Raw genomic sequence first — 15,002 nt, 5'->3', positions numbered from 1 at the left:
GAGTTAATGAGGGCCAAAGGTCTGGAATGATTCGAAGATAAAAACCATAACACAGGCATTTGGATTAGGTAAAACTACACGGTTAAAAATCTAATATGGAAAGGTAGACATGTAATTGTGTTGCCTATCAGGAATTACAATGATTTTGTGGACTATGGCGAGTTTGTGTTCGAATAAAAGGAAAGTTGTGACTATTGTAATGAAACAACAAGTGATGTTTCTAGGACATGTTTCAAAATATATTGCCCCTACTTGAAACAGAATTATATCATAGATAACACTTCATACTACAATGTAAGACTCTGACATATTTTGAATCAATTATTGTTGCATAGAGCAAGCGTTAGTTCCTGGTCAGTATCTGAAAACATTACATATGACTAATGAAAAATGGAATTAAAATTGTTACAATTAGTAAAGATCTGCCAGAAACAATTCGAAAAATATGTAATAGATAATATGACTTCAAAATTTATAGTAGCTCATACAGTAGCTAGACTGCTTCCTTATCCCATAGAATTGATATGGAGCCATATGAAAGATTATGTTCGAGACACATCATCACTTTCAAACTTTGTGATGTCCGAAATTTAGTAACATCTGGGTTAGTGAGGATCATAAGAAATACAATCAAGAAGTGGAAATCCACTGGCATAGCTCAGTTGGCAGAGATGCTTGCCTTCTGGGTGTGCTTGGGTGTGGGTTCGATTCCCACTTGGGCTGATTACCTGGTTGGGTTTTTTCCGAGGTTTCCCCAACCATAAGGCGATTGTCAGATAATCTATGGCGAATCCTCTCCTCATCTCACCAAATACCACCTCGTTATCACCAATTCCATCGATGCTAAATGACCTAGTAGTTGATGCAGCGTCATTAAATAAACTAAAAAAAAATAAGCAGGAAATCTGTATCCAGCATGTTGTGGAGCAGGAGTAAAATGTGGAAACTGGTAGGCTTGGCTGTTTTATATCATGCCTAAAGTGTATTGTAGCATCTGTCACCTTTTCAGTTGACTGGCATTCATATCAATGAGCTTTTCTACTTAGTGAATCAAAAACTCACACAAAGCTAATAAAAACTAAATAGCTCTCAACATTAAATTCTCAGTGTGCCTGTTGGCTTGTCGAGGGTTGCACCTGAAGTGGATCCTTGCACTTAGACTTGCTTTGGCCCATGGTGCACTCTATATATGCGATGATTGTGCAAGTCCGATAGGTAGCCCAGGTGGCATTTGTGAATCCGACACTGACAGATGAGTCATCCTGCCTCAGCCCTGATAGAGCCAGGTTCCATTCAGCCTTATAAGCCTTAGAGTCCATAGCACCAGAAATATGAAATAGGTAGCTATCACAGCCAGATGGATCTCCTCAATGTCTATGGACATTATTGTGAATTAGAGGAAAGAACTTGTGGTTCCCCACTTCTAAGTCATATATATGGGTTCTACAAGAACAATTTTTAATTTATTGAGATTAAATTGGAAATATCCTGTCTAGAAAATGGAGAAGAACAGAATTACAATACCACTTGCTCAACACTTACAACAAAGAAGCATAGAAATTTAGGAGGACACGAGAAATTACTTGAGACTGTAACAGTCTATATGGTCTAGATCAGTGGTTCTCAAACTTCTTAGGATTTATTGCGTGGTAATCCCTTTTACAAATTTTTAAATAACCCGTGGACCCTTTTTTTTAAAGTAATAATTAAAAATTCAAATTAACTTATAGGCTACTGTTACTAAAACATTTTTTGACAAACATTACATTCTATGTTTGGCTTTGTTTTGGCTAGTGCAACTCTCATGCCATTTGTTGCATCTAATCTGTTTCGGGATTTTGTTTTGTTAACAAGTAGTGTGAAAAATGCTGTCTCACACTCATAGGTGCTTGCAAATGGAATCAGCACTCTTAGAGTCATCTTTGCAACATCGGGGTAGGACTGTGCTATTTCAGTCCAAAAAATCACAACACATTTCACGGAAAACATGTTTTGTATCCCCATCATTTATCAAAACAATTGTTCTTGAATTAAATTGTCCTCTGAAGACATCACTAATGGTGAGTACAAACAGGTTGTTGATAAATCGATAGTATTTTTCAAATTCTTGTATATTAGGAAATTTCTTCACTAAGAATTGATACATGGTGTTTCATTACCTCAAGGATATCTTCATTGACATTAAGCTCATTTTTATCAATGTATGTGTTTAGCTGTGGAAATGGGGCTAAGTTCTTCTTTTCTAATGTTAAAAGTTAAAAACTAGATTAAATAGGCTTATTAATTAAGATAATAGAACATCCAAAGTATAACCAGCATCAATTAGAAAATAAAATCTCATCAAGAAAAAAAAAACACGGACAATCGCAAATAGCCCAACACTTCAACTGAGTGACCCCTTCACAGTCCCCATGGAACTGCTTCGTCAAGGAGACTGCGGTCCCCAGTTTGAGAACCACTGGTCTGGATGATGGTGGTGATAATCTCAAAAGATCACCTCTGTAGGCGCTGCCACAGAGAGATAGAAACCCTTGCACACGTTTTGGGATCCTGCTCTCATGGTGATTTATTAAGGAATATGCGTCATCATAACATTCGCTCCATTATAGCTGCAGCACTAAGAGATGATGACTTCAAGATTTTCGAGGAAGTCCATGGCCACGTCCTAGCAGAAAATGGAAGTCACAGAAGAATCGATATAATTGCCTTTAAAAACAAAAGCAAAGGTTATATTATTGACCCAACCATCAGGTTTGAAAGCCATCAGTCCCAGCCTTTAGAAGTCCATCAAGAAAAGCAGAGCATTTATACATCTACCATTTCATATTGTAAAGAAAAATACGAACTCGATGATATAGAGGTAGTGGGCCTACTCATTGGCGCTAGAGGAACAATTCCAGGCTTCCTAGGAAAATTTTGGAAATCTCTTTCCCTCCCAACATATATTTTAAAAGAAATAACTATTGCCACTATCAGGGGTTCCTTACAAATTTTTAAAAACTATTGCTCTTATTTACCTTAATTATTGAACTTTTCAAGATTTTTCACTGTTGTAAACTTTAATTGTCTTTAACTGAACATTGTATTTAACTCATTATACAAATTTATTATTATTATCTGGTATGCTTTGTCTACGGGCAACCTCAAAATTTGAGGAAGCAAAAATAAATAAATATGATGAAGATGATGGTGATAGCAAATGGTGATAGCGACTGTGACTGTGATGATGACATTGGCAACAATGATTAAAAACTTCTTGTCTTTGTAAACTACCACATTTGCTTTAAGGTTAAGTAGTTTGATAAATGGCTCCAGCTTTTAGTTTTTAACTATTTTCTCTAGGCGATAAATTAGCATAATGTTGTTCTAGCATGTATAAATTATAAATAAAATTGCGTACTCACAAGTAATTCATTTAATGAGTTATAGTGGAATAGTAAAAACGAAGTGGTTTTTCTGTTTCAAATTGTTTTTAAGGAGAATTTCACGAAATCAGAAGTTTTGGTGGTATTATTTGCCATTTTCATTCAACACGAATGTGAATTAATTTAGCAATAAATTTAGTGTCAAGTGGTAACATTTTATGAATCAATTTGTTTTTAATGAGTGACTTATTATGCACCAGTCTTCAGGCATAGAAAATGTGAGTTCAAAATTGAAGTTCATAAAATTTTAGTGATATGATTAGGATATGATAGAGATGCTAAGAATGGTTTAATTTAGTACTTTCCTCAAAATCTTTAACTTTGATCCAAAATTTTAAAATATTTCATTCAATCTTGTAGAAATGTAGGCCTACAGATACCAGTTTTAGGTGCAAGATGGCTACTTCGGCAATGTTTCAGTGATGTCCTCTGGCATCTAAAAGTAGGAAAATTTATCTGCTTGCTAATGTCCTCGCCTATCATTATGCCATCTAGGATAATTAGTTATAAATTGTGGCCTCCATCTAGAGAGGTATATCATATTAATGAAGTTTTAAAAATACAATAATAGATCGTATTAAATTTCAGAAATGTTTGTAAATGTTTCAGAGCTTAAAGTCAAAAGGATTTTAACTCACTAAACATTAAGCTCTTTAAAATTTATTCACATTTCCTATGTCTGCCTCCTTTGATGTAATTATTAAGATATGTTTTCCACAATAGTGTCTTTATGTCCTTATTGCAATGCAGAACTGCCAGTTCTGTCACAGTGGAGACAATGAAGACAAGTTGCTTCTTTGTGATGGCTGTGACAAGGGCTACCATACATACTGCTTCAAACCTAAGATGGAGAACATTCCAGATGGCGACTGGTAAGAAAATGTTATTATAATTACTGATGTTTTTAATAAAGTATCTGGTCATATTAATTGTCATTTTAAATGAAATAATACTTTTAAATATAACTATTTTGTATTTATATTGATTAATGGTGGCTGGTTCGACTTCTACGAATATTTTTTGAACATTAGTATATAAATCACTTTAACCAGCACCATTCTTCCAACATTCAACACAACCATCAGTATAGCTCAGGTACATTGGCCTGCTGATCTGGAGCTCCCACTCAGTCGAGGATTTGATCACTGCTTGAGCTGGTTACCCGGGGCCTGTTGCATAAAGCTGATATTACTATTTTACTGTGACAAATTAGTAAATAAGTAAGAAACTAGTTATTTCCACTTCATAAATCTTTATTGGTACATTTGTAGCGATAAGTGGTAAGCACTAGTAATGACTAACAGTTTAATTTGTTTTACCAATGATTTGTTGCATAAAAATTTGTCATTTGTGAAATAGTTAGACGCGAGCTCATTTTCTACCATTTTTTGTGCTTGGTAAACTTTCTTCAAAGTGTAGAAATAACGTTGTCAATCTTCAAGTAGTGACAGTGAAGAAGAATTCATACGTAGCTAGATGAGAACATTTAGGACAAGAATAAATATCGATTTTCAAGAGTTCCACTCAGTGCTGTAGTTGAAAAAAAAAATTTACTGGAACTTGGCTATTTCAGAAACCCTCAAATTGCTTCATGTCGTTTCTTGCATTATTTATACTGGAACTGTGGAATCCTAATATTATTTTTACTGGAACTGTGTTCCGGCCCAACTACAGCGCTGGTTCCACTTTAAAGAAAGATTTTGCATGGCAACAATTAAATTTGAGAGATTGCTTGCTACTGCAGAGCCTTATTTACATTCTGCACCACAGAGGATTTTGTCTATAACCAAGAGAAGACTATTTTAATAGTAATCAAACACCGTATTTTTTAAATATTAATGTGAAAATTACTAATTATATTCATTTGAAAGATAAGATGTAAATAGAGTACATAACTCCCTTAAGTTCGGCCAAATTGTCACATGTGTATATTTCCAGTCAGTGGTACCAGACCAATTGATTGAGCATATGTGTGGTGTTCTTTCCATTTATTTATTTATTTTTATTTTACTTCCTTCGTCAAATTGGAAGAAAACTTCCCAATAATATATACAGTAGAATCCCTCTTAACTGGCACCAATGGGATCAGGCAAGTTCCAGATACGAGATTTTTCCGGATAATTGAATAAGTATTTTAACAAAATACCTGTTCGTATTTTATGATGCAACCTGTTAAAACTGCAGCCATATGAAGCTTATTTCTCAGTCACTTGATCATAACTAAATAACATAAAACTGTGTGGATTTTCTTTATTAAAACATAACTTAACACAAAAAACCACTAATTTTTGGTTCGATTATTGACTGAACGATCTTTGTTTTGTTTGAAGCCCTTAGGCAAGGTTTCTGTCGCACACACCAGTGTTGTAGGAAGACATCTTGTCAGCATTATGTATTTGTTCCACACTAACATTACTCTTGGACACAATTTTCTGGAACTGATTAATAAACTGATCTGGTGTCACTTCGTTGGTACTCCTTTGTTTTCCAGACACATCTAGTTTTCGGATTCCAAGCCACCCAACAGAAAAGCCACACTCACCTTGCAGTTTCATTTTCTGGTGCAATTCCTTGGCTTTTATAGCCCAGAAATGCACATTCCCTCACATCTTTTAATTGCGAACCATTCATATAGAACACAATCTAATTCTTCACAGTGGGTCTGATATACAGTTTTCCGATTTTTCTCAACGTTCGTAGATTCAGTGTTACTTATGAATCATCGAAGTTGACTGCCTTGTTTCTTTATGTCGTATAAAGTTGAACTTCAAACTTTATATTTTTTCATTAATTTGGATCTATTAACTCCTCCCTTCATTTTCTCAAGTAATTCAAGCTATTTATCACACAAATGAAACTTTTATGCACTGTAGGAACAGAGAATTTCACACTTTCCTATTTAGACTCATCCAGCACCCTCTCAAAAGATATTGTCTCTGTATATTGTTTGCAAGGCCCAAGCGGCAACTTATTGATGCTACCCGATCTATTCCAGGGACATAACAGGGTTTTCTGTCTTTGTTTTCACGTATGAACGATGTAAAGAGTAAACTCAATATGCGGCATGTGCGATCCACAAAAACCACTCAAATCTTTGTCCAACTTTTCTTTTTCGCCTAGGCAAAAGTGCCATTGTTTTGGTATTGCCGGTTATTTGAGTGCTGGATACGAGGGATTTTACTATACTTTTCTTTTCTTAATTTATTAAGAAACATGGTGTGAAGATAGTTTCATGACATTTTTACAACAATGAGAGACACAAATGTTGAATATTTTGTGTGTATTATAGATTACTATTGTCTTTCTTATTTTTGCAAAATTAAATAATACTTAAAATTGATTTTAGTATTATAATACTATTTTTTTGCTGTATTTTGACACTTGTAAAATTATGCTAGTCATGACATATTAGTAAAATTGTGTTATGCAACACAAATTACTAACACTTGTTGTTTGTCATCCACATATTGGTAAATTGTTATTTGTCGCTAGTACTTGTACATTTTATGCAATAGGCCCCTTGTTGGCAGGTAATCCCTTGGCGAATTCTAGACTTCATCTTGCCAAATTTCCCTCAGACACCAATTCCGTCATTGCTATGTAATGTAGTCGATATAGTGTCGTTAAATAATTGAATAACAATAATAATATAAACATTACCACTGCTCCTTCTGCTTCCCCCTCCATTATAACAGTCATCTACTTCATCAACAACACTATCCATCACCACTAGAATATAGTGCCCAGTTTGTGAACATGTTGCTAGTGCCGCTGAGAATGCTACCACTTCCTGTACACGACATATCAGCCATTTGTCAAACACAGTAGTCAGACTGACTGCGGCAAAGGTAAAACACTTGACTTAATGTTCTCATTATTTATTTCACACGCCAAAAATGGTGACGTGGACTGTACCACAACTCTCATTATCATTACTATGATTATTGCACCACAAACACTACTATGGTGACCATAGTAATGGTAATATATCGTGGAAAATGTTGTCTCATTGCTTTTCTATATAGTTACAGACTTTTTTTCAGTAAGCCCACGATATGGTATGTATGAAAGGTTGTATATAAAAATATCTGTGAAGTGTTGTACTTAATTTTGCATAGGATTATGTGTATATTCAAAATGCTAAACATGTATGTTATATATCAATCTTCATCTGAAATTGTGAAAAACAGTATTCTCATTTGGAAGGAGCTTTATTATTACAATGAGGGAGATTGTTACAGGTATTGTTTCGAGTGCATGAACAAGGCAACTGGTGAGAGGAATTGTATTGTGTGTGGGAAGAAAGTTGGCAAGAATCTGGTGTTGTGTGACGTGTGTCCTCGAGCATACCATACAGATTGTCTCCAGCCACCTCTTGCCAAGGTAAACAACAGGTGATAGTTTGATAATAGAAAAAGGCATTTGGATGCATTACTTCTTAAACTGATTTACATTGAAACCACATTATTTCCCTCTGAAATCAACTGAACATATATTGAAGGTAGTTGATTGTAAAATATCGCTTTAACCCAGATTTTCCCACCGTCCTTTTTTAAGGACAGTTGCAGTGCCTTTGGATATTATGTCATTGTTGGTGTTAGGGACATTTTATAAGTTGTGCGATAATGTTGGTAGTATTTGTAGCTTTAGAAAATATACATTCCTTGTTTCAGTTTATTTCAACATCATTTAACCGATTTTTGAGAGTAACTATTGTGCTACTGTATTTTTATCACAAAAAATTGTTGGGCTTATCTGGGTTAAAGTGATATTCAGTGGCCTGTTATAGCTGCCTAAGTTCACTAAATTTTCCTGAATAGTTATCATTATCACTGTATGTAGAATGACAACATTAGCACATAGTAGCAATATTTAAATATCTTTTCCGTCCTGGCTGCAGAAATGTTTTGCAAAGAATTAAATCATTCCTTTGACACAGTTAAGAATTCTTATCATATTCAAGACATGTGAGTCAGTTTCTCCGAAAATTATGGTACATTAAATGAATTGCTTCATAAAGAAAGGGCATCAGTCCATTTTAGCTAAGTTGTGGGAAATGAAGAAAAACTGTCCACACCGATACCCTTCCTTTACAAAACGCTCACATTCCGATCACAATATAACAATGAAGGAAACGTTGAACTGGCTTTCTTTCTTGATAAAACGATGTGTTGAATATTCAAGATGGGAAATTCAATGTTAACTCAATTTCGAAAAAAAATGTGACTGATGCCCTTTCTTTATGAAGCAATTGAAATATAGTAATTTCTACTCTAATAACAACATGAAATCATTTGGAGCATATTTTTGAAAGAATGCACAAAAGTGTTTTTTTTTTTACTCAAGTCAAACCTAACAATTTTCTTCTTTTAAGACTTTACCACACAAGAAATAGTGTCAAATGGATCAATATAGACCATGCATCCTTACGGATGTTTAGTCAAGTATAGTTGTAGGTTGATTTTCATTTTTTATTTCATTTATTTTATTCCATAGATCTTACATCAACATTGTTGCTTTGGATATAGAACAAGTCAAAATTACACAAACATACAATAGGCCTACATAGCAAACAGATTAATTCAGTTTATAAGCATAAACACTTAAACAGTTCATCAGTTGAGTAGAAGATATGAATAAGGGGCAGTTTTGTAAATTCTTGAATTCTGTTCTAAACTTTTTTTCCTTGGTCATCCAGAACTTCAAGATAATTAAACAGTACATTGAAGACTGTAGTACAGAAATAGTTGACTCCTTTTTTATATAACAGCTGAGACTAAAAGAGGTTGATTTGCGTCTTGTATTAAATTATTAATGTTCTGATTATTACTAAAAGTGTTTTGATTTTCAACATAAAACGTCATCAGGGAATGTATTCACAAGGTAAAGTTGTTATTTCAAATTTTGAAAAAAAAAAAAAAAAAAAAAAAAATAGAGGTGTCCTTTTATGCACACCTGTCATTATTGTTAAGGCTTTCTTTTATAGAAAAAGACTATATTTTAATATCAGATGGGTTAGCCCAGAATATTAATCCATATTTAAACATAGAATGGATGTATACAAAGTATGCCATGTTACAGATATTTATATCACTATTAGAATATAATGACCTTAAAGCCTATTATGAGCTCAAAAAAATCAACAAAATGTATTCACGACAAATTACAAACAATTAAACACAAATACACTTCAGTTAACAATAAATAAATACATTTTACGTTTCAAACCTATCCTATGTGCATGCATGATCTTCTCTTGCTTAATCGGCCATTTACACAATAGCCTGCAACACTAATAGCACACGTCACGATTTCCATGCTCCTCCACACCTTTGATAATTATAAGTTTCTTGTTGCAAATAAAAGATCGCAATCTCATATCTTCAGTGGTACTGATTTTTATAACTGAAAATATAAGACGCACAAATTATACACTTATCATATTTGATCTTTATTCTGATACATTATACTGCATTTGAACTTGATTTTGATACATTATACTGCTCATCCAAACACTTTAACAGTGTTGACAATAATTGAAATACCTGTGCGGAAAGATAATGGCATGTCTACCAACTTAGGAATTGCACAGGAAGAAAATCAGATAGTATTGCTAACTTCATTTTGAATCAGCAGCTTACCCGTATTTTTTACTTGCATGTTTCGGAAAAAAAGTGCGAGGGGTATTCGAGAAAAATATATGGTGTTTTCCAGTTCATTTGATTATCCAATTCCAGACCAAGAAATTTTGTGCTTATAAATTCTTTGAGATCAATTCCATTTAATCAGTGGCATATCCGAAACAGTTACAACTTTGTTAGACCTACAAGTGAAAACAAACTTTCATTCCTCATTTGAAGAACTTAGTGTGAAGCTATATGGGAATGAACAGATCCTTAAAAATATACCTTCTTCAGATAAGTACTTGTAAAATGTGTGTGTTAGAGTTCAGTGTGTACAATATTCTGTGAAAGACTTCCATGCATGCGTCAGTTCTGAAATTGAATTCTTAGTGGCTATAATTATCTGTATAAAGGAGTTACGTGTGTTTATGCATTTAATTCAAAACGTTAAGATACTCCACAAATTTAGTGTGCAAAGTTCTATCATTGTATCTACTGTTACATATATTTTCTGTAATATTTCAATGGAGAGTGACTAGGTAAGCTTTTGTGATTTTTCTTGAAATTGCCGATGCCCCCTGCTGGATCATAAAAATCTGGTCAGGCTAATGTAGAAGCCGACCACCTTCTGAATTGCCGTCTGGTCTAATACACTTGTGCTGCTGTCCAAAACAGTAAGATTATGAGAGAGTGTACGAGATAAGGTTGAGTGTGATGCTATATATATATATATATATTCTTGAGTAGTGGAAATGTTGTGTCTTGGCAAATAAAGGGATATTTAAGATTGTGATAATAGATAATTTGACAAACTCTTACTTAATATGACGGCTATTTGAATTGAAGCTGTTTGTGCATAATAAAATAATACAGTGACATCCATTTCTTGTCCTAACCTGCGTATATATATTGTGCAGTAATCTAATGAGTGGTATACATCTTTCTATCGCAGATGCCAAGGGGAAAGTGGTTCTGTCCAACATGCCAGGCAAAACAGCCCAAGAAACGAGGCAGTGGAAGACGTTCAACAACACATCCTAAATTGAAGGATAGTGAGAGCAGCGATCAGCCCCCTCCTGCAACGTGAGTCTAAACGGAGTACGCCACCCTCAAAATTTCTTCTCCAGTCATGTTGGTGTTATAGTGCACCCATTTGTTCCTTGGTTGTGCTTGATTCATGTTGTGACAAATTAATTCTGTTCGTCATTTTTGTTTTATTTTATTTTATTTTTTAGAAAATAAAATTTCAAAACTGGCACTAAACACTACAGAAGCACTAATTAATACATGCAGCTACAGATGATACATCCTGGTGTGTATGTGTGAGTACATGTGTTTGCGTGCGTTTTTTTAGAGTGCTTGCAGATACGATTAACTAAAATCTTTGTGGATCTGTAAGACAAATCGAGAAGGACACGAAAGATACAAGAGAAACATTTTGTAAATAATAAAGAATGAGAATACAAATGAATGACGACTCTAATAAAACAGTTTCTAAAAGAAGAGTGATAAATTAAGATAAATATCAAGCCACCAGCATAGCTCAGTCAGCCGAGGTGCTTGCTTGGTGATTCAAAGTTGCACTCGAGTGTGAGTTCAATTCTCACTTGGGCTGATTACCTGATTAGGTTTTTTCCAAGGTTTTCTCCAACTGCAAGGCGAATGTCAAATAATTTATGCCGAATTCTCGGCCTCATTCGCCAAATACCATCTCTCTATCAGCAATCCCATTAATGCTAAATAATGCTTTAATGATACAGCATCATTAAATAACTAACTAAAAAAGAAAAAGAGAAGTGTCAAGACATGTGATCCCAAACCATGCTCATTCCTTTGGTCATTTTATGATGTATACATATATATATATACATATATATATATATATATATATGTATGTATGATTATGTTTTGAGACCTCTATCATGTTTTAAGCTCGTTTTCTTCCAAAACAATGCAAATCCTTGTCAAAAGGTGCATGTCATTTGAAAACTTGCTCAGTACGTAGACTGGTGTATAAAATAAATAGACCATCCTTTCATGAAAATTAATTGAATGCATTTTGGAATCACTCTTGAATTGCAATCTTGCATAAACGATATTTGAAATAAATATGATTATTGATTACACACATATACCCATGGAAGCCACCGGCATGGCTCAGTTGGTTAAGGCGCCTGCCTTCCGGTCTGAAGTTGTGTTCGGGCATGGGTTCGATTCCCGCTTGGGCTGATTACCTGGTTGGGTTTTTTCCGAGATTTTCCCCAACCGTAAGGTGAATGCCAGGTAATTTACAGCGAATCCTCGGTCTCATCTCGTCAATTACCATCTCGCTATCACCAATCTCATTGACACTAAATAACCTCGTAGTTGATACAGCATCGTTAAATAACCAACTAAAATATATATATATATATATATATATATATATATATATATATATACTAATGGATCTCCAACTAAGGAATGAATAGGAGATACGGTATATTGTGTATTTTCTAACACTTCTTTCAAAGTGGGTAATCATTATAGATTTGACTGATTTGATTCCAGTTGAAGACAAACCTTCTTCTGTGTCATAACTTTGGGGTCACCTAAACTCCAGGCAAATAAGAGTTGCTCTTTGCTTCAGTTCTAAGAAAAGAAGTGGTAGTTGATTACAACCTTCAGTTTTATATTTTCTGGGCTTTCACTGTTGCTTTTAGAAACAACCTCTTGTTGAGAATGTCGTACAAACCTACAGACGACAGTTGTATTCCCCCCCACCCACCCCCCGTCAGTAGATGCAGTTCTTGCCATGATAATTTTGAGGACAGATTTCGTAATGTGAAAGAATTATAAAATTAATTAACATACAGAATAAAATATCCTAGTTGGTAAAAGAACTAATATGGAACTAACATTTTTTTTTTAACACTCGGTATAAAAAACCAAAATAGAAATCGTGGAATAACAATATAACAACTGAGTATATTATGACGTTATTAATTGCTAATTATAATCAGATTAGGACCAGATATCAACTTCATATGAAAGTTGAAATTAATCACAGTCCTTCCATAAATTTTGGGGAATTTCTTGTATAACTCAGGATTCTGATACCACTTAAATATTTCGTTAGTTACTTTATAAGGCGAATGGATAGGATGATTTATCTGTCTGCATCGTGTTACTTCTTTACTTGAGTTGTTATTAGTGTACAAATGCTTCTGTGACATGATTTTGTTTTGCTGGAGAAAATATTTCATATTGATTTGCCCCACGCATGCAAAGTGGACATTAACTATAATTTTATAATATATTATGATATACGAGTACATTTGAGATTGAAGGATATAATTTCGCTTTGTTGTGTATAGTGTTTTGTTGGTCAGTGTAAAAAGTAGATGAAACATTATTTTTCTACTGAATTAATTAGTTTAAATTATGAAGACATTTTTTAATACTTTTTACTGATTTTGCATCAGGCTGTGCTTCCCAAACTGTCTCTCATATATTTTATATTCATGTCGAAATTTGTCATAAAATAATGTGTGGCTTAATAGAAAACAGCGATTTGTATAAGCATTAGAAAATTCAAAGCTTGTGTAATATTGAAATAGATCTAAAATTTTTCTAAATGGATAATATGACAGGACTCACATTATGATGGATTCAACGTGACACATGGTAAATTATATTGATTATTCTTAGCAGAATTCGAACTCATGATCATAACTTCCATATAACGTTAATCGTCTGAACTTAGTTATCATTACTGCAAATTGTATTCAAGGCTGTTGAATTTATGTATTAATTTTAAGTACCGGTAATCAGGTTTTGTGATTAAAGTAAAATTATAAATGAGACTGTTATTACAGTTTCCAGTCAGTGAGTATTGTATTGTGCAGTTTTATATGGAGATCTTTCGTTGATTACATTAACATTAGTCTCTTATTTTGAATGATAACATTTATAATTTAAAAATGTAAATTCTTCCAGTTAATTTTTTCTTTGTGCCAAACTTCCTATTTTGAATATAATTACTTATAATATATCTGCTATAATCTATGAAAGGACACCCAGTGATCTGCTCTTAATTAATAATTAATGCAAATCAAGCTCTTTCTTGTAACTTCATTTAGTGAATTTAGCAGGAGATGAAGTTTGGGAAACACTAATATAGTGAGTTTAATTTTGTACTTTGTAGTCCTGTCTCATGCTGGGTTGGGAATGTTTTATTTATAAGTTAAGTGATGAATGTGTAGATTATATTGCATCAATATATGCACATGTGTAGTGATCCTTACATTTAGTCTGTGTGATTTATAGGTACATACAGACCCAGAAACAAAATTCAGGTGGACCAAATTTTGTTTCTGGGTCTGTACATTTTATTTATTTTTAGAATCACAAAGCAGTTTAATCGTATTATAGCTGAATGATATAAATTTTGTCCTTGGTTTTGTTCTATGCCACCTCAATTCAGTTCAGTCTATTATGGTATCAACTGTAATACTGTTCTGTATTTCCATTTGAAATTTGCCAATTCTAAAAATTTCATAAGTTTTCTTTTAGCCTTGTTTACTACAGTTATCATGTAGTAAACATCTTTTTTATATACAGGGTGGAAGTGAAATAATCCTGCAGGTTGAAAGGGACAATAGAATGTACTTAAATGGATAGAAACCCTCTTTTATGTTTTGTGATTAAATGCACGGTTGATTAGAAAATTAAGTTGAAAGTTTCAGCAGTCTGGCAACATCATCACTAACGCAGTCATCTGTCTTCTTGTAATAAAAACATAAGAGGTCAATGAACTCAGATCTGTTTCTGTACGCGAGCCTCTCTCTCTCTCTCTCTCTCTCTCTCACTCTCACTACAACGTGCAATCTGCTCTCATCGTTCAGTGGCTTGAAATTAATGGCTTTTCAACTAAATTTACATGAAAACCATCCATGCTATTGAAATACGCCAG

The 15,002-nt window shown here is 33.7% G+C and overlaps 1 protein-coding gene across 19 annotated transcripts in view; it reads left to right on the top strand.

Annotated features, from left to right (window-relative positions):
* The window catches only part of LOC138701480 (bromodomain adjacent to zinc finger domain protein 2B-like), a 1,224,400-nt gene that overhangs the window by 1,194,674 nt on the left and 14,724 nt on the right, over positions 1-15,002 (top strand). For 18 of the 19 annotated variants that reach the window (XM_069828464.1, XM_069828446.1, XM_069828482.1 and 15 more), the window contains 3 exons: positions 4,176-4,297; positions 7,667-7,808; positions 11,001-11,131. In XM_069828464.1, the coding sequence (XP_069684565.1) occupies positions 4,176-4,297; positions 7,667-7,808; positions 11,001-11,131 (395 nt within the window). Of the gene's footprint in view, positions 1-4,175; positions 4,298-7,666; positions 7,809-11,000; positions 11,147-15,002 lie in introns of all 19 variants that reach the window. The other variant, XM_069828542.1, reaches the window with a different exon arrangement.

Source organism: Periplaneta americana, chromosome 1, assembly GCF_040183065.1.
Source record: "Periplaneta americana isolate PAMFEO1 chromosome 1, P.americana_PAMFEO1_priV1, whole genome shotgun sequence".
In the NCBI taxonomy this organism is placed as follows: Eukaryota; Metazoa; Arthropoda; class Insecta; order Blattodea; family Blattidae; genus Periplaneta; species Periplaneta americana.
This window is presented reverse-complemented; position numbering and strand designations above follow the sequence as displayed.